The sequence below is a fragment of the Silene latifolia genome, chromosome 6 (genome assembly GCF_048544455.1).
Source record: "Silene latifolia isolate original U9 population chromosome 6, ASM4854445v1, whole genome shotgun sequence".
Taxonomy (NCBI): Eukaryota; Viridiplantae; Streptophyta; class Magnoliopsida; order Caryophyllales; family Caryophyllaceae; genus Silene; species Silene latifolia.
The window spans coordinates 15,650,073-15,674,713 of NC_133531.1; the positions used below are offsets into that span (position 1 = coordinate 15,650,073).

The 24,641-nt window shown below is 36.6% G+C and overlaps 3 protein-coding genes across 5 annotated transcripts; all 3 read right to left on the bottom strand.

The window, feature by feature from the left end:
* Positions 1-376: 376 nt before the first annotated feature.
* On the bottom strand, positions 377-6,141 carry LOC141586441 (putative 26S proteasome non-ATPase regulatory subunit 3). Its single transcript, XM_074407653.1, has 9 exons — positions 5,969-6,141; positions 5,748-5,847; positions 5,457-5,647; positions 3,851-3,988; positions 3,096-3,232; positions 2,937-2,991; positions 2,519-2,629; positions 1,429-1,668; positions 377-1,100 (listed from the first exon to the last, which is right to left on the bottom strand). Exons 2-9 carry the CDS (start codon positions 5,821-5,823, stop codon positions 588-590), a joined length of 1,461 nt encoding a protein of 486 aa, XP_074263754.1. The 5' UTR covers positions 5,824-5,847; positions 5,969-6,141; the 3' UTR covers positions 377-587.
* A 1,325-nt stretch (positions 6,142-7,466) lies between these two features.
* Positions 7,467-11,935, bottom strand: LOC141586442 (uncharacterized). 3 transcript variants are annotated; one of them, XM_074407656.1, is made up of 9 exons: positions 11,810-11,935; positions 11,566-11,700; positions 10,039-10,119; positions 9,857-9,945; positions 9,643-9,717; positions 8,974-9,035; positions 8,798-8,887; positions 8,274-8,564; positions 7,467-7,900 (listed from the first exon to the last, which is right to left on the bottom strand). In XM_074407656.1, exons 2-9 carry the CDS (start codon positions 11,686-11,688, stop codon positions 7,812-7,814), a joined length of 900 nt encoding a protein of 299 aa, XP_074263757.1. In that variant the 5' UTR covers positions 11,689-11,700; positions 11,810-11,935; the 3' UTR covers positions 7,467-7,811. The 3 variants fall into 3 exon arrangements, with proteins under 3 accessions (XP_074263757.1, XP_074263755.1, XP_074263756.1); XM_074407654.1 differs by having other exon boundaries at positions 8,798-8,890; XM_074407655.1 differs by having other exon boundaries at positions 8,798-8,890; positions 11,566-11,696; positions 11,810-11,902.
* A 971-nt stretch (positions 11,936-12,906) lies between these two features.
* Positions 12,907-15,972, bottom strand: LOC141586444 (uncharacterized). Its single transcript, XM_074407657.1, has 4 exons — positions 15,618-15,972; positions 14,457-14,559; positions 13,422-13,583; positions 12,907-13,266 (listed from the first exon to the last, which is right to left on the bottom strand). The coding sequence occupies exons 1-4, from the start codon at positions 15,911-15,913 to the stop codon at positions 13,111-13,113; spliced, it is 717 nt and encodes a 238-aa protein (XP_074263758.1). The 5' UTR covers positions 15,914-15,972; the 3' UTR covers positions 12,907-13,110.
* Positions 15,973-24,641: the final 8,669 nt, after the last annotated feature.

Below are 24,641 nucleotides of genomic sequence, written 5' to 3' on the forward strand. Positions count from 1 at the left end.
GATCGGATATCGGATCAGTTTGGATAATCGGATTTTTTGCTCAGCCCTACTACGTACAGTAAACTGAGTCATGACTCATGACGAATAACCTTCAGCAGCAACAACTTCCACAAACTATATGTACCAACATCCCGATTCACAATCACGTGTAAAACAAACCAGTTCTCAATTACAGGTAATCCCAATCAGCAAATAAATTTCACAAGCACTAAGATTAATTGCCAATCCAAGCTCCATTAATGGCTTAACTCCACAAAGAAGCTCCAGATTTAAATACCGATAACAAATATCGACAAGCGAAAGATACAAATATCAAATTTTAACGTATCCAACATTAAAAGTCGTTAAACCAGCGACATTTCTGCTATCATTCATGAAAAAGAAAAAATTCCTGATGGATATTCAGATATATAATTAACTAAGACGACGATCCACAAGAACTTACAACCAATAATAAATTGAAAAGTAACCATTAGTACATAATCAGTACATAATGAATTCACGATGTTCTAAGGAGAAAATTGTTGACCTGAAAGAGTAAACAACCCCAGAAAGAACAGAAGCAACAGGCACAAATGGTAGTTCAATCAAAAATCGTCATCCTCCTCCTCGGCAATGTGCTTAGCCAATTCCTGCTCCTGTTGTTGTCTTTCCCTCCTCTTCTCGGCGCTTTCCTTCTCTTTGTGGGAGTTGGGTGGGTACCGTAGGGCCCGGACAGCTTCATTGTGCATGTTGAGGCAGAAAGCAATTCTGGAATCGAAGGCAGATTGAGGCTCAGTCGTAGAATAGATATCACCAGTCTCCTTTGATAGCATGTACCCGTTTGCATGGTCCAAAGCAGCATCAATGGCTCCATCACGAATCGCCTTGGCCACAATGCTCTCCGCATCAGCAATGGGATTGGGGGTATCCAATCTCAGTTTCTTTGCCACATCAGCAAGAGAGATACGAGAGTATGAAATGCTGATGTTTCTTAACCCGGTCCTAATAACATTGTGCCTCAATCGAACAATCAAATTGTGGGTCCTGTCTTTCTCAAAAGTCGAAGAGAATTTCACTGTAACTTGCTTGAACAACCCCAAATCACCAATCCTGACAGCCTGAAAACCAAAAACACCTCAATTTAGCAGCTAAAAATGACAGGTATCCTCAAAAAAAAAAGAAACTGAAATTTTCTAGAGAAAATATCCATTGTCGAGATCCTACGTCCCATTGTGTCCCACCAAGACATCATATCTAAAATAAAGAAGGTTGTTCATTTTTGAGAATTTGTAATTTGTCTCAAGCTGATGTGTGAAAAGGAGAATGAGATGGGATACGAGAGTCCATAGGAATATAGGATCCACTCTCATACAGGAAGCGTATCAAGGAGTAAAACTTCAGTATACGTTAGAGCATAAAGAGCAACCAAACCCATGTAAAACTTACGTTAGTAAGCTCAAAGTATGGACGCAAAGCATTCTCCATGCCTTTCTGCATAAAAATTGTCCTCTCAGGAATCTCCCCCAAGAGTAATCGTACAATAACAGCCCATTTGTTGCACTGAATCCTGAAGCCACAAGCTGAAACAGGGGCTTTCCTAGCAGCTTGAAGCAAGCTCTCTTTGGCATCTGTGTATTCCAACTGAATAGTCTGGATCTTTCCAACATAGAAGAGATACCGACAATGCTGTGAACAAAGATTACAAGACAAGGTCAAATTACAGAGATCAGAAAGCCACCCAATTTAAGAACACTTAAAAAATGAAAATCAAGCAAGCATTTAAAGTAAAGAGTACTCAATATCCATATCAAAATTACTACCGACTATGTTAGTCAGGCTCCTTCGTATTACCTTGAGAAGCAATCAATACTCAGAAATGGCCAAATGGGCAATGAATAAATGCATGATATCTGGACACGCTATTTTTCATCAGAAAACTTGGAGGATTTTTCAATAAAAAGTTTTACAGACACTTGAAAATGCACTTGCGTCATACATTTCTAACTTAACCAAGTAACAAACTCCAACTTGTATCTCAGCCTAACTTGGGTGTTCGGAAACTACAGCAGCCCAAAGCCAACCCCATATTGCTATTTCTCTTTGCAAAGAATGCTGTATTTCACTCCGCGGACAGAAAGGAGAGCCTTGAATACAAGATAATGCTAGTAAAGCTATTTCTATCATACGTAGAGACTGAAAGTTGACTGTTCCCAGCATTGATGCAAAAACATTAACTTACAGCTATTACTGACCACATTGTATAACTGTCAACGACTTCTGCCAATGGATAGAAAGAAAATATATGCAGAAAGAGAAATGCCAGACATACAGGCTCCATTAGAGTTGGAAGAACCTCATTTCCAGATTTAACTCTACGGCTTATAAGAACGAAGTACAAATACTAGTTTCACCAGAATCTTCTTTTCATTACAACAGCTAGAGATCGCGCTTTGCATAGCTTAAGTTCAGCTCAATAGAAAGAAGGCCCATAGGTGATTTGTAAGAGGCTAGAAGAATAATAGGCAATAAAGTCTACCTGTTGATTGGAATGGGCCCCAAAACTAGGTGCCTTGGATCTCAGCTTCTCGGCCTGATCATACAAATTGTAGTGCAAGTAATTGCGAAGCAGCAGGTTCAACAGTGTTTCCTGCAGGATAAACTAAGGGTTAACATAACGCCAAGGACCTTATGAATGACGGCACTGGAATTTACTCCGTATAAGGGTAGAAACAGTAATGATGTCCTATTCACTCTCTAACACAAGCCCTGGCAGAGAAGATTTGGACAGTGGCATTATAGTTGGCCTTAATTAAATATACACAAGTTCAAATTCAATGCAAAGTGGACCAACTGGAACTTGTAAGTAAATGATCAGTGTAAAGCTTTGGATTTCTAAAGCTTAGCAGTTCACCCCTAAAAAACCCCCAACCCATCCTTTCATTAAGAGAACACACCTGACCAAGTTCATCATGGTGCAAGGTTGCCAGACGATGCAAGGCAAGGAGTTCACTGAAAAAATTAGGCACGCCATTAGAGACAGGAGAGGAAACAGCCATTGAAGTGATACTAAACTACTAAAGAGAATACTCTCTTTGAGAAAATCACCAACTTACCCACGAATTTCAGCAAGATCACCCGTAAGCTCATAACTCAATGAATAATAGGAATACAATTTCGAAGCCAAAACATCTGCAACACGTCTTTTCATTGACTTCACACGTGCAATGCTGGCGGATGCACAATTTTTAGCCTGAAATTTTTAAAAGGAGCAAGTGAGAAAATCACAGAGCATAAGGAAGAAAAAGAAACTGGGGGCCAAACACAAACAAAAAAAGGTTTTTATATGGGTTACCCTCCAGTTTTTTCCAATTGTACTATTAAATCCAACTGTGAGCTCAAGCTATGTAAAAAGCTATTTTATCCGTGAGTTTTTTTTAATTGAGTAGACAAGTGACTAATTTACCCCTGTTTCATGCTTAATGTCATCTTCTCCTTCCTCCTACCTCCCTACGTTAAAACCACGCTACAATACGATACCACCCACATTCTTTCTTCCTCCACCAAATCAGTTGACCGCCATAGGGTTGCTGTGAAGAAAATGGTAGGTGTAGAGAAATAGGAGTGCTAATTGGGTAACTAGGGTAACTAAACATGTTTAGTTGATGAAGAAGGTGTTCATATGAGGAACTGACAGAAAAATGAGGAGTAGACGGAGATAACAGAAATTCTCATCGAGGGGTACCACGTATAATTGAAAACAAGATAGAGATACTCTACAGATTTTCAAAATACGAGGGGTGCTTTGTAGAAAATTCGGAAGAACATAAGAATACCTCATGAACCCAATAACTAAATAAATAAAATTTACCTCATTGTACATCTTCTGATCAATCAGAAACAGCAACACTATCAAGTAACAGAAGATCTCCAACTCCGGCAGAGAGCTCTTCCCTGACATTTGAATGGTAGACGTTGCACTGTCAACTTCCATTTCCTGATCACTTCCCTATGCTCAATGGAAAAATAAGGTCATCACTCGAAGGTTTTAAGGTAAAATAGCAACAACAGCAGTGCAAGTACATATGGAAACTAAAAATGGAGGCCAAACAGGACATCAAACTATCAACGAACAATAAATAAAATCAGGTCTTAATTTTTTTTTTTAAAAAATTGGCTTCCAACCAATAGTTCTAAAAAACATGATATTATAATTAGCATCCATTCACCACTCCCACCCTCAGTGAAGGGCTCAAGATAAAATAAACACAACAAACCGAGAGAATGACATCGCATATCCATTTGTGCTTTAAGCATTGGCCTACATCTTCCAATTTCCAGACTCTACCCCCACCCTCCAACACGCCTACAATAACAAAAATTGGCAATAAAGAATGAATCTAATTGCAAATACCGACAAGATTTCCTATAATGCTTCTTGCAAAATGTACCTCTATGTTCAAGCTATCTCACTAAATTATACACAATTTGCCACCGTTTATATCAATTTCCTTTCTTTTAATTAAATCACGTTGTCCTGCCTACCTACACAGCTTTTCATCGCACCATGTGAGATATAACCTTGGAGCACCAACAAACCCACTTCCCAAGCTTTCACATTACCACCAAAACCATAAAATCCAGAGCCTTTTCTTGGAATATATATGTAATAGACCTCAATTTTGCCGCCAACTTTGCTCTCTATATATAATGAAACAGCAAAGCAATGACTCGTACTCCACACTTGTCAGCTTAATACCAATTTTATCCGTTGTGTTTGTCTTCCAAATTAAATACCGCAAATAGATGCAACTTCTTTCGGATATATCTAGTTTACCTCCTTGGGAAATGCAGAACTATTCCATACAAAAGTTCCTCACATGTTCAGTCATGACTCAGGAGTCATGTACACTTTCATGAATACACCAGAGCGAGACCCATCATTCCTCATCCTACTTCCAAAATCCAAACCCATAACACTAGGTTCCCCAAAAATCCGAAACCAACTTCCTACACTACCTATAAGAAATTAACTAATAATATCAATATCCAAGCAAAGGAGCTCTATGTTTAACAAACCACATTATACAACTATGTCCTTTATGTAACATCAGAGCCTAGAACCCAAAATGAATTGGAGTCGGCTAACATGAATCTTCCTTCGTAAATAAAGAAGCAGGATAGTTTGTTGACTAATCAGAAAATTATCGCACATATCCACTCACAAAGTAATAAAAACAAAACCAACTAACTAGCTATCACTCATCACCCCTCATACAAATCACACTTAACTAGTTGACATAACAAAAATTCCAATTGTCCCTCTTACTGACCAGCAAAAGCGCACCGCTTCCTACGGATTATTAAAACAATAGAGAACCTAAAAAGCTATAAACTTTGCAACATCCCCCTAGCAAATCCCATAATTCAAGTCCTAAATTATCACAAAATAAGCCGGGGAAAGGCGAATGGTATACCTTTGGCAGAAAGCCAGTAAGCTTTACAAGCGCATCGGAACCCTGAACAAGAGCATGATCAAGGAACAACGACAGCACATGAGCCGTTAGTTTGTGACGAACAGTGAAAGTGAGTCGAATAGCACGAGCGATTCGCCTAGATTCCTTGTTGTGCGATCCAGTCTCCAACAATGCCGCAATCTCCTTCAAATCTAAACCAAATCAAAACAATAAAAACACAAACTTCACAATCTAAAATCTAAAATCAGACAAAAACCCTAGAAATTGGGGAAGAACAAAGCAAGATCATACGCTTGAAAGTAGGAGGATCAGCTGATGAGAGAGAATTAGATTGAACTGCTTGCGTCATCTCCACATCTTGCGTCATCGTTACTCGTCTTCTTCCTTAGCGCTGTTGCAGAAACAAATCACGAGTAATTGAAGCAAATTAAAACGATTTAAAATCAATAAAGACTGTAAATTTGATGAATTCTGATGAAAAAAATCGGAGATTGGAAAAGAAATTAGTGTACCTGGAGAAAAATTGGGGAAATTAGGGTTTAGAATTGGGGGAAGATTTTTTGTTTACTGAAGTTTATTAGTAGTCGTCGTCCGAGTAGTGTACTTTTGTGCTTTGCTTTCTCTACAAGAAGCCCGGACTTGGAATTGTCTAAAGCTCTTTTTTTCCTTTTTCAAGTACTTTATTTGCTTAGTACATACATACGTATTTTTAATTTATTTATAATTCGGAGTAATTTTTATTTGAAATGGAGTATCACCTAAAGAAATTATTATAGTATCAATTACACTCAATTCCTAACCATTATACGATTAGAGTAGGCAATGGGTCGTGCTTTGAGCCGGTCCGCGTGCCGGCCCGTCGTGCCTTCCTTCAAAATTGGTCCGGCCCAGGCACGGATATTGGGCTTCTCGGGTCGGGCCGTGTCAGGCTCACTGATCCAAATCTACGTCGCGGCAGGCTCAAGGCACGGTCATTTTCGTGCTCGAGCCGTGCCTGGCCCATGGGCTTTTCGTGCCTTGTCCGTGGGCCGGCCCATGTGCTTTAATATTTTTTTTTTATTTTAAAAAAAAATGTTATATAATTGATATATTTTTAGTACTTTTTGTTTAATAAAATGATGACTAATGGTTTAAATATATATTTTATTAAATATTAATGTACTTTTTGTTTAATAAATGATGATTAATGATTTAAATATATATTTTATTAAATATTAGTGTACTTTTTGTTTAATAAATGATGATCAATGGGCCATTCTTCGGGCCAGGCCAGGCTCGCCGTGCCTTGTGCGTGTCGGGCTCCACCGTGCTTGGGCCGTGCCGTGCCTAGGCACGGATTTCTGAAGAAAATTGCGTCGGAGTCCGTCTCAAGCCCTGTCGTGCCGTGCCCGTGCTTCCTTGATTTTCTCACTGGGTCGGGTCGTGTCGTGCCTAGCCGTGTCGCCCACCAGCCCGCGGCCCTTTATGTCAACTCTATATACGATTATGATTGAAAATTGTGATATGGAGAACTTTTAAATTTGTTATGACAAATTATTGAACAAGTTAATGGTTTTTTTCCATATTTTTAGAAATTTATCGTTCAATAGGGAGAAAAGGGTGGGGGGTGAAGGGGGCGGAGCTGATGGAGGGAGGCCGGGGTAGGGGAGTGCGTCCCGATGGGTGGGGGTAGGTGGCAATGTGGAGTTGTGAGCGGCTGCTGAGATAGGAGTGGAAGAAGCGGGGAAGGGCGGTGGTGAAAGGCAATGTGTGTGGGAGAGGAAAATGAGAGTGTAGAATGGCAAAACAATGTACTACAATGAATTAAATACGTACACCGTATTTCAAGGACAAAAGTATACAAATAATAGTTTAAATTGGTTCATACTCCCTACATTCCATTTTTATTATCATACTTTTCTTTTTAGGATGATTAAGAAAATAGGTACTCTTACCTCTTTAATCATTGACCATCGAACTTGGGATAATTTAATTGAGATGGAGGTAGTAGTAACTAGTACACACATAAGCTAAACTAGTCGGAACATTATTTATGCTTTTGATCTTGCTTAAATATCAAGCCACAAAGCGAAACATCGCCAGTCAAGTTACAGAATCAAGACTTGTGAAACATAAATAATAAAAGAATGCACTGCTCGCCACGTAAATGAAAAAAAATTACAAATACCCAAAACAAACTCAAACTACCACCTAAAACGCTACAAATAAAACTTTTATCTAAACTAAGTCTATAAATACGGTACAAAATCAAAATACAGTTAACCAACAAAAACCAATGTCAAACATAGAGACAGAGCAGGCATTTCAACTTTTTAAAACAGGAACTCCTGCGAATATTTTTGTTGGGAAACATCCCTAAGCATCTCCAGCAATAGCCTGGACAGGGCCATTTGAGCGTCCACCACGGCCACCTCTTCCACGACCACCCCTACCACGGCCGCGACCTACCAAGTGAAAGAACAACAATTAAGTATTTTAACATGAAGATGATCATGTTGCTCAATTCATGTGCACAAATGCAGGAAATTTTTGTGGTACTTTGATTTTCTTCTGATGCTGCTACTTGGCAGCCCCTCGCTTCTTGGTCACATTTGACACATTCTCATATGAAACGGTCTCATGATATGATTATCATGACACCAATCCATATGATGGGTTATATTATTTCAGTTTTCTGCGTAAGGGGGTAAACGAGTTGGTGTTTTAGTCAAATGGATTGATCTCGCACTGAAATAGCATGAGACCACCTCTCACGAGCCTGGCTTCCAAAATAAAATCACAAATAAAAAAGAGTGCAATATATCACAGGAAACTTACCACGCTCACCTTGGCCGGGAAAGTCTCGGTTGTAGCCTCCATCAAAAGGCTGGTTGTCATCCATAGGACCATTGTAGCCATACACTCCCCTCCCACGGCCTCCTTGGCCGGGAGGGCCCCGGTTGTAGCCTCCATCAAATTGTTGGTTGTCATCCATAGGACCATTGTAGCCATACCCTCCCCTTCCACGGCCGCGAAAGCTACGACCTCTACCGCGCCCCCTACCACGGGGGTAACCCCTGTTCTGTGGCCAGCCCCCATCCTCGTACTCAACAGACGCAAATCCATTTCCTGAAACCAAACAGTCCTACGTCAGCAAATATTACTCCATAACAAAGTCATTGTGTACAATACTACTACTACTTTCATTGTTAATTAAGATCGGAAACAACTCCACAGGGGAACTCTTTAGCCCTATGAATAAGCAAAACATTTAAAAATAACAAACAATTTCTAAGCAAAAATTAATCATCCCAGAAGACAGTGAAAGGGCCGGACAGATATAAGCATAAAGCAATACAAACCTGTTGGACCTCGGCCCCTTCCCCTTCCCCTTCCCCTTCCACCACGTCCTCTACCACCACGACCCCTACCTCGAGCATTTGGAGAGCCTTCTGCTGTTGAATGATATTAAAGCACACCAAGTCAGTAACTAATGCAAGAATATGTCAGGCAGTATTTAAATTATATTATATTATACCTCCTTCATAGTCGTAATCATTAGATGGTTTCACTTGATCGGCTGGTAATGGTGGCTGATACCTACAAGATAATGCAACAAAATAATAACTACGAGGCAACCTTACAAGCAACATTTTTTATGAGCATGAATCAATCCATCAAAAATGTCCCAAAATTGATTAGATGTAAAGACACAAATATCCATTGGAAGTAAGAAGAGAGCGTCAAATGATAAATAACAAGTCCTCAACTATTAACTTCTCCATAATAGCTTTCCAGTTTTCAAGATCAAGTATGACGAAAAACATTGGGACAAGAGAGAGATTAAAAAGGTCATCTTAACAAGATCCTCGATAAAAATATTAAGACCATGAAATGTCCATATAATACAAAATTTGGCACTTCTACCCCTAACTATAACAAACCCGGGAAGAGAACAATAGAATACAGAGGACGATAAAACCAGCTACAGAATAAAATGCAAAAAGGCATATCAAACTCAAAACTCCAGGAGCAGAGCAACCAAGGCTTCTATATGATATAATATGCTATAATTATGGGTGGACAACTCAAGTACCTAGGGTAGTTTAACATAGAAGTGTACATAATTACAATATTGCTACAATATACTCCGTAATAGACAACCACTAAGCATTATGATGATGAAAACACTTAGATACAAACTCACCCAACAGCAGATGTATCCAAATCATTCTTTGAGAGGATTATTGTGATCATTGAAACATGCCGAGTAGTTTCCAGGCTGCAACAATTGCATAAACATCAGTGAGCTGCAGAACACATTCAGCCTTTCGAAGCATATTTCAGTATCACGTATCAACATAGGCAACAAAACCATTGAAGAAACACTATGCTAAAAAAGGTAGTTATGGGAAACTTACGGAAGAAGACCTTCTTCAAGTGGCTCCCAAGTGTCAGTGATATCAGTGGAGCCAATTGATGTGACCTGGTGCAGACCAACAATTCGTCGCTGCATTTGTGAACACCAAAGTAAGATGAGAAAGGTCTTTCAAAGATCCAAAGAGCAAAGTATTATGAGAACAATTTCCAAAACAAAGAGTACCTTAATCAATTCCACGATTGTCACAGTCTTATTGATTGCTCTACCCATTGCCTTGAACACAATTTCATTGGCATTTTTCTCCTGCACAGGAAACATAGGACAAACAGAGAAATGTTAGCAGAAGAGCATCACATAACAGTGTATGCAAGATAGGAAACAAAAATTGAGAGGGGACAACACTGGGGATATCATAAAACTTACAGAAAATCAGAAACAAAAGCATAGAGGTCCGAAATTACACATCGATATAGCGGAAGATGTGATGCAAACATTGCAAAGTGGTACGAGGTTGCTTGCAACGTATCAAAGTGAAAAGTCAAGCAAAGATGCCATAAGGAAGGTATTTCAGTAATACACATAGAGCTATATGTTGGATACTAAAGAAGTCTGGCAGCTTTTAATGCTTGATTAACCTAATTCTTCCTTCTTTTTCCTTTCTTTTACTTCATTTATATTAAGACACACCTTGCGCCTGAGTATAATACAAAATAAAATGCAGACAAGAATTCCAAAAAAATTAAAATAGTCTATTATACCAAATCTACAAAGGAACTAACTTTAAAATCCTACACTCATAACATTCCATAAGTTCTGGACTGCTAGAGACAGCTTGTACCCTATTGAAATGGGTTACAAGGAAACGATGTAACCAAAAAACCACATTACCAATCAATACTCCCTATATACGCAGATTGCAGCTACAGTACCATAATCATATCCCATAACACGGAAACCCCAGAAAATTAACATCCCTCATTTTAAAAAGCAGCTTTTTCCGTAATTTTGAATCTTACTTTACCTCCGCCACATGCTCCTTCACTCCAAGGTCCATTGGCTAAAACTCCCCATATTCTCATAGCCAAAGGCATCCCAAACTCACCATTGCATTTACAATTTGCACCTAATTAATCCATAGTAATCCAAGCCTTGGTGCCTCACTACCATACCAACCACAAAATCACAAAAATTGCTCAAAACATCAAACAGTAAACAATTTCCTATATTCCAAACCAAATAACCACAACTTCCATACCTTTATCTTAAAAGCGCTAAAACTAATCAAGGCACAATCGGTAAATTCAAATTTCAGTACCACAACACTACTAAGCCGCTCTCAGAAGGGCCTTGGACACTACAAGTCACATTATCTCAGGAAAACACACAATCGCCGGTATTCACAAACTGCAATACCATAAATCCATAACAATAACCCAAACAAAAACCACACCCAAAAGCGGTCGCTATCATAACAACGCATATCCAATAGTAATGACATTGGCCTACACAGCGCACCTACCAAACCACCCCAAAACCCGCTACCACGTATCCAATTATTACCACACAAATTAGTCGGCCTACACCCTAACCCTCCGAAAATCACCTCTTCAACACCGGAAAATACAAAACTCACAAACATTCCGCAATATAACAAAACAAAACAAATCAATCATAAATAATAATCAAAGGTAACAAACAAAAAATTGAAAAATAATTTAAAAATAAAATTAATAGGGTTTAGAAAGAAACCTGAAGAAGAGTCATGGCGTAAGTGATGTAACTACGCATACGACCTTGACTAGTAATCCTAATCTCGTTTTCATCAATCGGTGTCTCCACCTTTGGCTTCTCTACCTTCACGTATTGCTCCATTTATCTATCTATCTTCAATTCAATTAAATAAAAACACTTTTAGGGTTTTTAATCAATCGATAAATAAAAGCAGAAAACGCAGAAATCGATTGAGAGAAAGGGGATGAAGAAGAAGAAGAACCTGGAAGAAGAAGGAAGAGTGGCGTTCGGCTATGTAGAAATTGTGGTGAGGTTTGTTAATTTGCGCCCTAAGACTTGAAAACTGCAGACGGTTTTTGTTGTCCTGAATTTTTTATAATAATGAGAAGATGGGCTTTTTGTAATTGTAAACTACCCTAAAATTCTGTAACCACCTGCTTCAGTTTTTGGTGCAATCCGATCTTATCTACTTACTTGCTTTTCTCGGGTTCAGGCTTTGTGTTCTCGATTAGGTAGCACCAAAACAGACACGGACACTTAATATACTGATATGGCATCTCATAAAATTTAGAACACGGGACACGCTATTTAAATTTAATAAAATATATATTTGATGGTTATAAATAACGCATGATGTTAGTTTTGTAATGTATTTGATATTAAATTTAGATAAGTGGAGGTCAAATTTGACCTTGACGATAACTAATTTTCATTTCCCACCCAAACACATCTTCTAATCAATCTCTTTAAACATTTTATTCCTCGTCTAAACTATAAAATGTATTGGCACGTGTCTGACGAGTGTCGAGTGTCCGGGTGTCCGACACGGCGCTGGACACGGAACTACGAATTAGGAGGAGTGTCCGTGCTTCGGTACCTAGGTTTCCAATTGGGCCTGTTTGGAGGAGTAAGGTAAACTATCACTTGGTGAGGGGGCGTGTTAGAGTATAAAATTGATCTTAGAACTCCAACCATCAGCTTAAGCCAAAAGACCTTGATGGCCTTACTTATAGAAAGCAGTGGTTCGCGGAATTTATTTTACTAGGGTTATTTAGGTAAACTATCACTTGATTTTACAATAATGGTTGTGTTGATTTTGATTAACGAGTGGAAATTTAGAGGGATATAATGAGTTGTTGAAGCCAGGAGCAAAGTTGGAAAAGGGGTGAAAAGTATTGACGATGCGAGGTAATTTGTCCACGCTAAGCAGCAAAGCCAAAGAGGTTGCGAAACTGTGAACCATACATCTAACTCTTAGAAGTACACAGTAAGGTCGTAAGGACTAAGACGCGAGGTAATATGTCCACACTAAGCAGCAAAGCCAAAGGGGTCGCAAAACTGCGAACCATACATCTAACATGTAGAAGTCCATTTTATTTTGCTTATTAAATACGGAAATACAAAGCATCATTTTACTAAGGTTCGATGTCATTTGACTTGATTTCGTGTTATTACATTACTTATGATCCACCGGTATCGAGTATTGACATCGGTATCATACACTTATTGAAGCTGAAATATCGCAGCAAAACATAAGATCAAGCATTCGACATATTCCAAGTCCTACATGGGCCGATAAATCCTGCCTCCCCTGGCTTTGATCAACGGATCAATGATCTTCCTCCATCCATTGTAATCAATGGGAGACCCACCGTCAGGCAACAAAAAGCCATTCACATAGAAAAACGGTGTTCCAAAGACCCCTCTTGAGCAGCCATACTGCGTATACAAAACAACGTTAGAGATCAGTATATGGATTACAAACTGGTTGTGCTTGACATAAAGAGATTCCTTCCTAAACCGAATTGGAGAAGAGCTGAAGAGCTCTAAAACAGTTCAACGAGAGAAATGAAGGTTGGAGTTTGTAATCTAACCTTGAATGAAACTCTGGTTTTTAGATCAGAGTTTCTATCTTTGAAGCCGGATTTGATAGCAGAATAGTGGGATTGACCTGCTACCTTTGCAGCAACTTTTGCAACACGGTCTACAACCTCAGACTTGCTAATGTTCGCCGTCTCTGAGTTGTAAAACTTCTCCTGCACACCAAACAGCAATGCTCACAACAAATGTATACAGTATACTCTCTAAGGCTATACCCAAAACCCAAGCATCCAGGAGAAAGGATAATCAACGTGCAACAAAAAATCGTCATTCTGTATTATCTTTGTAAACCAAGATGGCAGTACATCTCAAGCCAATGATCGAACAAAACACAGTAAGCCAATATATTTAGGTTTTACACTTTGTTACATAAAGGGTTGCGAAAGTTGAAGTACTGTACGAAGTACAATTCTTTGTGTTTGTTAAGCCTGTCAACTTTCAAGCCAACATCTACACATGCAGTACAGCGGAAACTCATTTACGTATTGTCGCGAAAAGGAACATACAATTAAATAATCAATGAAACAAAACTGACTGGTAGTTTATCGGCTTCTGAAATCTACCAAAGCATCAATCTCTTTAATTTTATATCGTACAGTCGAATAGTATACTTTCCAAATGGAACTTATGGTTGAAGTTAAAAGTAGAACCAATCATAATCATAATTTACACACCTTGCACCAACTACCAATTAAACTTTATTTAGCTTTAAAACGAATGCGTGATATTCCACTAAAATTCAAAAGCAAGGTTCAATTGCCATTGATAAAGAGAAGATTTTTACTTTCTAACAGTTGTAAAGATAAAGGAACATCAGAAATTCTGAAACATAAGTCCATTTTCAAGCAATTACACATGTATGTACTATGTACGTTTCGTGCACACATCAATCTGAGCTGGCTCATGCTAAATGATCAGACAACTGACGAATGCAATAAAAACATACTCGTACAACAAAAGAAATTCAAACTAGCCAGCTGATTTAGTAATATCCCAAGGACGAAAGAATACACAGAAATGAATTTGACCTGAGTCTTGAAGAAAGTTTCCCACAAGGGGTAGGTTGCAGAGCTGTTTAACCCGTCAACAATGTGCAGCGCTCGAGAAGTAACAAATGCATTGTCATGGTACCTGTAAAACACAATCCAAACAGCATCATTTCACTAATACACAGTTATTCTTGAAGAAATGTACCAAAACTGGTTGCGCTTTTTTTATTGTGAGATGACAAGTCATTCAATGCAATTCTTGGCGCAATTTTCATTCCGAGTCATCAATTGTAGTAACACATAATTCCGATTTTACTAGTGATCAAATCATATCATCTTTCATTTCATTAGTCTTTAGGACAAAAACAAAACTAAATAAATAAATGGAGACAAAAAGTAATATTTTAAAACGGGAAATATAACAAATCACCCTCTCATAAGTTTGATACTCTGTGCAATTAAGCCCCTTAACTTATAAATGTAGCAAATAGGCCCCATAAGTTTCTCTTAATGTGCAATTTACCGCATATCTTATTTTTAGTAGTGAAATTAATGAAATTTACTAAATTAAATATATTTACTATTATTAAAAGTCAAAAATATTGATCAAATATTAATCCTAATATTCCTAATTATTAGAAAGCATGTTTAAATATTTTTTTTTTTTTTTTTAGTGAAAAAATATTCATAATATGCCAAAAAAATTTAGTGAAGTTACAATGAAAGTTACATGTCCAAATTTTTTTTGATCTTAAATTTGGTTCAAATTTTTTGTTGAATATGTAAATATTATATTTAATTTTTAATAGATATATTTAAAATGATTTTTATAATAGAAAATAACAGATTTTAGTTAAAAAAAATGGTGAAAAAATTGATTTGGGCTTAATTGCACATTTTGAAAACTTATCGATAATTTGCTATAAGTGAAATTTAATGGGTTGAATTGCACATAGTATATAAGTTATGGAGGTAATTTGCTATATCCCCGATTTTAAAACTCGGGAACCTAGCATTTCCGTTTTAACTACTAGACCAAGACTTAGTCAATAAACATAACAATACTGATTCTACATTAATAATCACGTCATCGGGCTTCGTCACATTTCAAGGAAACCACACATTAGAAAAACGTAAAGAATTGACTGAGACATCCATAACTCGAAAAAAATGAAGCAAAAGAAAAAGGGATTGACTTACGGAAGAGGGAAAGGGTGAACAGTGAGAGAAACATGAGAATCATAATGGTTTAGTGCTTGTTTCAAAGGAGGCCAAGCATCTCTTGAATCAGGGCAAACCGGGTCGAAAAATGCTTCAATTAGGATCTTACCCGGGTTGAATTCGGACTTCTTCCCATACACAAACCCATCAAATTGGGCAGAGCTCGATTGGGCTCGGACTACCCATTTTGCTGACGGGTCGGTTGGGAGATTTATCAGAAGTGATAACAAAAGAGATGGTACGAGGAGATGGAACAAGTTCATTTTTCTGCTCATTTTTGGTAGTGTTTGTGGTATCAAATGTGTCCAAGTTCAGTTTGTATTGAGTTGATGTGTGGTGAACATGTGGGTATTTATAGGTCGTCACTCGGTTTTGTGTGACGGAAACTTCATCCCTTAATCATGAGGTCATGATTAAATTCTATAGATCTTTATATTAGTCATTTTTCTCTTTATAAAAGATAATTATTATTTTACTAGTTTAGACCCCGTTCATTATATGCACGATACTTAAAGTTTAATATTTTTTTATAAAATTACTTATATAATAGTGGTACCTTTTTTTTTTGGTACATATATAATAGTGGTATCTTATACTCCCTCTGTCCCGCTCATTTGTCCCGCTCATTTGTTGTCCTTTTCCATTTTGGGGTGTCTCAATCATTTGTTGTTCTTTCTATTTTAGGAATGGATTTTATGAGTAATTTGATCATTCACACTCAATTTATTCCACTTGTCATTTAGTAATTGGCTCACTCCCCTTTCCTTGGTCTTTGTGCCAAAACCAAAGGACAATAAATGATCGGGACGGAGGGAGTAGTTGTTTACATTATGATTGTATTTTGCTTTGATAAATAAAAGCTATAATTGAAAATTAGTTAAGATAATTGAGTAATGAGTTAAAATGTATTTTAATGAAAAAAATTTAATAGCATAAAGCTAATGAGTTTCAATTTTTTTTTTTCAATTTTTTTGTCACGAAAAGATTTCTAGTTTTGGTTTTATATGAAATATGAGTTAACTCATCATCTAATAATAGCATCATTAAAAGATTTAGCAATTTATAATTTTATATCAATTTTATTTTATTTTAATTAAAATATTATAACTTAAAATTTAGTGAAAATAATATAATTTGATGAAAATATTAATTTTAATGAAAATATATAGATGAATTAAATTGTAATTGTTAGTTTCCTTATTTAATGAATGAATATAATTATCATTAGTTTCCTTTTTTTTAAGAATATGCATTTTGGCGGAAAAATGATAAAGATCACATATTCATTTAGTAAATAGGGGATTTTAAGTTAGTAGTTATCTCTTTGTGAGAGCACTCGCGATAGAGGGATTACTCGGTGTGATATCAAAGGTGGACCGGTGAAGACACCTATTTACACTTTAAAAAAGTATTTTGTTTATTACTCTTTTTAACTTATTTTTTGTGACGAATTTATAAATTGTTTTCCAAATATAGTTAAGGTTATATTAAAAGGTAAAATGTCAAATAATAGGAAAAAAATCGTGTAAAATTAAGGGGATAATCTTCATAATGATTTAGGACTTTAATTATACAAAAAAAAAGATTACTTTATGATTTAAAGACTTATGACTAATTATGATCACAAATTCTCATTTAAGACGGAATGATGATGGACATGGATGAATGTTGACGGAAAAGCATACTAAAGCCTAAAAGCGACATTCATGTAGTTTAACCATGCGTCATAATTTGACCAAGTTCTCCAATTTCCATAAAATGGAGTAGGAGTTTCTGTTTTTTGGAATCAGAATTTAATTTAATTTTTCTGATTTTTTGTATGAGATCAAATATTGTGTTTTCTTATTATTGAAGAAAAATAGGTCAATTACAAAGTTCAAACAATCAACATTTTTATAAATGAAGAAAATTTAGTGACGATTTAATTTAGCAATTTTAGGACAAGAGCGTCTCTCTTCATATGATAACTTTCAAAATAGATAAATACTCGTATGACTTATGAACTTAAAAATCTGAGTTACATAAGTCTCCTACAAAGTCTCGCACAAAGAGACGGTCTTAACGTCCTCACAAAGAGTTAAGAAAAAATGACCAAAATTTGTCATAAAATTTTTTATCATTTCAATTTTGTTTAATTTAACAATAATATTTTACCATTATACTTGTAGGTTATTAAAATCCTTCCTATGAAACATCATTTCATAAAATTATTTGTAAATTTTGACATAGTTTGAAATTAAATAAAGCGTTCCATTGAGAAACAAACTTTAATTAAAAGACAGTTGAAGGCTAAAATTTGTGACAATATATAATGTTCCTAATTTTTTTTATAGCCTGGTATTTAGTGGATTTTTCTCAGCATTAAATCATTATGGCGTTATTCTATTTTTTTCAACAATTTATGTGAAAACTTTAAAAGTAAGGCCATGTTTTTTTAAGTTTAATAGAGCTGAATTGGAGTGTGTTGAATGGAACTGAACTAAGTTGAAATTTGCTGAGATGACTAGAGCTAAAATAAGATAAGCTGAATTAAACTTAACTTAAAGAGCTGTTTGGTCAAGCTTTACAAGTGTTTTTGTAACTTAAAAAGTAGAAGTTGCGTCAAACACTATTTTTCTAGGGATTTTAAAACTAGTTTTAAACTAAAAACTACAGACTAAGAAATAATAACCCCTAAAAATAGAAATAGCGAATTGGCGTTTTTACTTCTACTTCTACTTTTGTTTACACGATAATTCATCACATGCCAAAAACAATTTGTTCAAAAATTTTGGCCAAACATATTAAACTAATGAAAACAATTTTTTTAAAAAATTAGGCCAAACCCTCACAATTTTTTTTTTGAGTAGTAGTTCATGAAAAGGCTCATTTTAAAAGGGAAAAAAAATCTTTTTTGCATAAGCAAAGTTGAACAGCCCCTAAATTTTATTATGACGCAATTTTATGCTAAGGTTCTGTTTGGTAAAACTAACTGAAAAGGTAACTGAAAACTGAAAAGGTAGCTGAAACCTGAAAAGGTAACTGATTAGGTAGCTGAAAAATAGGAACTGATAAGTTAGCTGATTATATAAAAAATTGTTTGGGAAACTAACTGAAAAGATAACTGATTTTGATAAAATGACGTAAAAGATATGATAATTATTTAATAGTACTCCCTCCTATTCTCCATTTTGTTCCCATTTGTTGTGGGCACAAGATTTTAGGAGGGGAATAAAATATAAATTGTGTGTGAGTTGGGTGGGTTTAGTGATAGGAGAGATGAATGAATAAATAGGAATTAAATAAGGAATTGTGAGTTGGGTGGGTTTAGTAATAGGAGAGAGGAATGAATAAATAAGAATTAAATAAGAAATTGTGAGTTGAGTGGGGTTTGGTGATAGAAGAGAGGAATGAATAAAATAAGAGTAAAAAATTTCCAAAAAAGGAAAGGGGAAGAAAACCTGAATAATCCGTTTAAGGAAATAGGGAAGAAAATAGTGAATAAGAGGGAGTATAAATTTAAGGGGTAAAAACGGAAAATTAAATAAAAACAGGTACCTGAAATCTCAAATGCTACTCTAGGTAGCATTTCATTTCAGGTAGCTTATTTGGTTAAATAAGCTACTTGCTAAACGCGTACAAAAAAATAAGATACCTGAAATTTTGGTCAAATAAGCTACTTTGACCAAATCAGGTACCTGAAATGCCTTGCCAAACGGAGCCTAAATACGTCGAAATTAAGCCCAAAAGAACTAAGCCTAATTACTTTGACCTGAGATATGGTCTCTTACTAACATTAATGAGAGACAATTAATAATTGCACTAAAAACCATCTAAAAAAAGAATAAATAAAAATGATAACTACCTCTTAGAAAAGAGATTTTTCACTAAACATTAGTAAGAAACCGTCTCTTTTAATAATTTGTGAACAAATAAACACTTATGCGTGGCAAATTTGTTTATAAGTGGCAATTATGAGGCAGTGGTCATTCAAATGGGCCATGCTACTACGGTTACTAATGCTATCGTTGTAGTGGCAGGTGTGACCGCTTCGAAGGGCCTTGTTGCTAATAAAAGCGTAATTTGGACCAAATTTGTATTCGAATTGGATTGATCACAAAGACAACTAAATTTTTTGGTTTGAAATATCTCCCTTCATAACGTTATTTTCGTCTAAAACTTTTAGATGAGCAATATATGACCCATTTACAGATAAATGTAACCACTTTTCGACAAAAAAGTTACCTAAACAACAAACATTAGTTACAACATTTGTGTAACACCCCCACTTACCAAGAAGTCTTAACAATATCATCCCCAATAAGTAAGGGCATTACCATAACAGAACGTTTATTAAATGTATTCTTACTGTTTATACAAAACATAGTCAAAAGGGATACAACTCCGAAACAACTGAAAAGCACAACTAAGCATAAGTGACAGCAGCAGCTAGCTGGACAGTGTGATGACTCGATCCCATCCATATCCCGCAAGCAACATCAACATCCAATACCTGCTAAACCAACTGCTCACCATCCCCAAATAGATCACCACAGTTTTGAAAACGATAAACGGGGTCAGTCAACTACATAACCAAGATAAGAAATCACAAACACAACCAATACAATCCAATCCAATTGTAGTACCATCCTCCAAACTCCATTAGTAACTAGTAACCGACTACACACCTAAGTGTGTAGCCCTGCCAGGTTACCCATCGCAACAGGTAACCGTCACCGCCAGTAGGGGACCGCAACCTTGTCCACCTAATCCCCGCTCATCGCAACGAGCGAACCCAAATCATTAATGTGCATATTCCCCTTGTGACGGGAGCCACAAGGGGCGAACATGGGGTTCGAACCATCTCCCGAAAATGGTCTCATAACAACAATACCAATCAACAATATAATCTCAACCAATTTCAATCCAATGAAACATGTTGATACGTGCAATTTATATAGTCTTTTTAGTCTTCTATTGCACGCATTTCTATGCCTTTTTGTATCGTTATGTATTGCAAAATGCCCCGAATTGGCTACTTTGGTTTGTTTTGTCTAATTTGCAGAAATGAACCTGAAAGTGGTGAAACCGCGCCCTTTTCGTCCTATTTAGCATGCATTATGAGGAGACGGGAATATTCGAGCAAGAGATGTACATTGGAATGCGTGAAGGAAGGTCAAGGGAGCTGTCAATGACGAGTTAGAGGCTGATTTGGAGTAAAAGCACTCGATCGAGAAGATTTGTTGGTCGATCGAGTGGTTTGGCTGAGACAAGGGTTCGATCGAGTGATTCTATCTGCTCGATCGAATTGGCGATTATGAGAGTTGCTCGATTATGAGAGTTGCTCGATCGAGAGCTTTATCTGCTCGATCGAGAGGAAATGCTGGAGAAGACCTCGATCGAGTGGTCTGAATCCACTCGATCGAGAGGTTTATTAGCTTATGCGGGTTTACTAAGCCCGTGATGTTTTATTTTGTTAAGTATTACGCTTCCCTATATAAGGAAGTCGTAACTAGGTCATTAATCATCTTTTCATATACTTTATACTACTTAAACTTCTGAATCTCTTAATTACTTTAGTGCTTAATCTTTCAACCTTTTCCTTTGCTTTTGGATTGTTCTCTACGCCAGATTCGTATCGATTGTAATCATTCTTCTACTCTTCTTAATCTTAATACTTGTCTGCTTTAATTCTTGTTGTCCCTTTATTACTCTTGCCCTAGCTTTATTTATGCTTGTTTGTTATTATTTCATTATGTCTTTCATTAGTATACTTATTATTATTGTTGTTGACACCCTTAATAACTTGAGTAGCTAATTCTTTATATGTTAGGATTAGGGGATGATGTAGCGAATAGACTAGATAATTTACATGTGAGAATCTGTCGCCATAGCAATTTAACTATAACAACAGTTTAGTTGAGTGCACGCTTCTAAATTACATTAATCTGGTTAACTTTACTCCTGGATCGGAAGATTGGAATAAATAGACCTGCTATGAACAGTAGACTACCCTAATAAGGACGGAAGTTAAGTTAGCGGAAATCTAGGATAGAAAGTGGACCGGAAGGACCTTTCCCTTCTCCTTCTCAGAGTAGATTGTCTAGGCTATTTGCAACTGAGTCGATAGACTACCATGGTGAACCGAAATCCTGGCATATTCTCTTTAATTGATCACTTTTATCGTATTTACTCGCTTTTATTGCTCTTCCTAAATTTATCTTTCCCTCAATCTTTTAGTAGTTTAGAAATCAAAATCAAAACCCCCATATTGTGACTCAAATAGACGGACCAGATATCTTGCCTCCTTGTGGAGAATCGACCCTATTTATCACTAGCTTCCGTTAGTATATTTAGGTTTATTTTTGGTACAAAAACGACAGTATCACATGTTATACAATCAATCACAATCAATCTCAAATCAAGTACACAGTCAACTTAGTAGGAAAACCCTACCTTTTCGCAATTCCACAGAACGCATCCATCACACCACCTTAAGCAAGACTCCATATTGTATCCTACAACACCATTTGTACCCTATCACTAAGCTATTCAAGAACTACTGCAAAATAGACAATTAATCGCAAACTCACCTTGAAGAACAACCGATGCTAGTGGCAGCGACAAACCCGACTCGGTGACCTCATGCTTAGACCGTCTCCTTTCCCGAATTAGTGTCCAAGGCTACCCAAGATGTGTAGTGTGAGATGAGAGAGAGAAAAATAGAGAGAGAGAGAGAGAGAGATAGAGAGAGAGAGAGAGTTAAGGTTTTAGAAATGATAAAATGAACCGTCGAAATGAATTATGTTTCAGTCGTCGCGTTTTATAACAACACGCTGTCAGACGAGGTACTCGGTCGAGTATGGACATACTCGGCCGAGTACGCCGCACTCGGTTGAGTACCCTAGATACTCAGCCGAGTGTCTCCTACTAGGTCGAGTATCTTCCTTACGGTGTGCCTCCCCAAAATCAACGGGTCAGTCAACGGATCCCTAAACATGGCTTATATAAATGGTCACAAAAAAACGATACGTTTCACGTCGATTAGTTTAAGGTTGTGTCACCTAGTAATTTGTTGTTTTGATTTTAGAAAAAAACGATTCATTTTATATCGATTAGTTTAACATTTTTCGATTCGTGGATCACATCAAAGGTTTTTCAATTGTTTTTAAGTTGATCTTAGGTATTAGTTTCGATTTGCCGATTAAATAATTTGTCGAGAGTTTAATTGAAATGTTTGAGTAAAAGGGGCAATTTGGGAAATTCATGAAATATTATCGATAATTCGGAGTAATGTCTCGATGACGAATAGTGACGGGGTATCACCCAAATAATTTTATTCGTCCAACCCAGCTTAATTGTAACACATCCAACAAAGGCCATTGTTTAAACGTTCAACCCCAAAAGTCTACTTACTAAACCCTTGATCACTAATCTATCATATACTTCTCTAATGCAGTAGCCACATCCGCTGATGTGGCATCATATTTTACAAGCATTGTCCTACGTGGCAGTTTATGAGAATCAGTAAAAAAAAATCCTGTTGATAATAATTGTCAACATGAATATTGTGGAAATTCCATATCTTTATATCCATATCTTTATATGATTATATGATGGGCTGGGATAATGGGATATTCCCTATTGCATATCTTTATATCCTACTCCCTCCATACCGCACTAAAGGTAACGTAGGGAAAAATAGAGTATTTAAGAAAAAATGGAAAAAGTAACGGTAAAGAGGGAATAAATAGGTGGGATATGTAATTGGGTGTTTAATTGTGGGTTGGTAGTGACTAGGTGGGGTATATAATGGCATTTTGTGTAAATATCAAATGGTTATAAGGACAAGTTGGTAATGTTGTGGGCCAAATAAGGAATGTTACCTTTGGTGTGGTATGTCCGTTTATAGTAAGTATTACCTTTGATGTGGTACGGATGGAGTATATTTTTATATTTGTTTCCTAATTTAACTCAAACAAAACAATTTCCATTGATAATTGATGATAAGTCCAGGTCAATGTGATTTTCCAAACAAAGCAACGTGATTTCAAAAAAAGATATTTAGGGAAATCAATTAATATCCTCCCCAAAATAAAACTAAAATTATAAAATTTGAGAACTGATTGCCCATATTTTAGAAAAGAGAGTGAGTGAAATTAAAAAAAAAAAAAAAAAAAATACCAAATGAAATCAATTAATATCCTCCCCAAAATATTGCTAATGAGTTCAACCCTACTACCTATATCACTATAAAATTCAGTATCAACCCAGACGTTACCATTTATCACCACTACAAAAAAAAGGTTTCATTGCGATGGAGACATTGCGACGGACACATAGTCCGTGACAAATAAAATACTGCGACGGACCTTGCGACGGATCCCACATTCTGCGACGGACTTGCGACGAAAATTCCGTAGCAGCCAAATCTCCTAGACCGCCAATTTTTTTGAGTTGGCGGGAAACACTGCGACGGAAATTCCGCCGCAATAATAAATTCTGCGACGGAAATTTCGTCGCTACAATAAAATATTATTTTTCCTGCGATGGAAATTCCGTCGCAGGCTTTTTTTAATGTCTCCTTATACAGCTCACAACACTGGTTTTTTAATATTATTTTAATGTTGCGACGAAATTTCCGTCGCAGGCTTTATTATTATTTTATTGTTGCGACGGAAATTCCGTCGCATGTTTTTTTTATACACGGGTTTGTCACCCGTCTCCCTCCTATCTCTCCTCAATTATTTTTACCCAAATCTTTTCCAAAAACTCCTAAAATTTCGACGGCAACCACTTAACCACCACCGCTTCCACCACCACCACTCCCACTACCACCCTACTCCGCACATCTCTCCTCCTCTTTCCCCTTTCCCCTTTCCCCTTTCTTCTCCTTTCTCCTTTCCTCTTTTTTGCCGCCGCCTGCCGTGCTCCTCCCCCCTTATCTCCTTGTCTCACTTAATTTAATATAAGGTTTGTTTAATTTATTTTATTATTTTGATTAATTATGATTAGTTTAGGATG

What these genes read in the sequence shown, in the direction of transcription:
- LOC141586441 (XM_074407653.1), bottom strand. Translation starts at nt 5,823, where the DNA reads ATGACGCAAGATGTGGAGATGACGCAAGCAGTTCAATCTAATTCTCTC. An exon ending in ACCATGATGAACTTGGTCAG is followed by an intron (nt 2,630 to 2,936) that starts GTGTGTTCTCTT and finishes TTTATCCTGCAG; the next exon opens with GAAACACTGTTGAACCTGCT. An exon ending in GGGCCCATTCCAATCAACAG is followed by an intron (nt 1,669 to 2,518) that starts GTAGACTTTATT and finishes CTTTGTTCACAG; the next exon opens with CATTGTCGGTATCTCTTCTA.
- LOC141586442 (XM_074407654.1), bottom strand. Translation starts at nt 11,688, where the DNA reads ATGGAGCAATACGTGAAGGTAGAGAAGCCAAAGGTGGAGACACCGATT. An exon ending in CTTGAAGAAGGTCTTCTTCC is followed by an intron (nt 9,718 to 9,856) that starts GTAAGTTTCCCA and finishes CAATTGTTGCAG; the next exon opens with CCTGGAAACTACTCGGCATG. An exon ending in TGATTACGACTATGAAGGAG is followed by an intron (nt 8,891 to 8,973) that starts GTATAATATAAT and finishes ATCATTCAACAG; the next exon opens with CAGAAGGCTCTCCAAATGCT.
- LOC141586444 (XM_074407657.1), bottom strand. Translation starts at nt 15,913, where the DNA reads ATGAGCAGAAAAATGAACTTGTTCCATCTCCTCGTACCATCTCTTTTG. An exon ending in AAACTTTCTTCAAGACTCAG is followed by an intron (nt 13,584 to 14,456) that starts GTCAAATTCATT and finishes TTTGGTGTGCAG; the next exon opens with GAGAAGTTTTACAACTCAGA. An exon ending in AAACCAGAGTTTCATTCAAG is followed by an intron (nt 13,267 to 13,421) that starts GTTAGATTACAA and finishes TTGTATACGCAG; the next exon opens with TATGGCTGCTCAAGAGGGGT.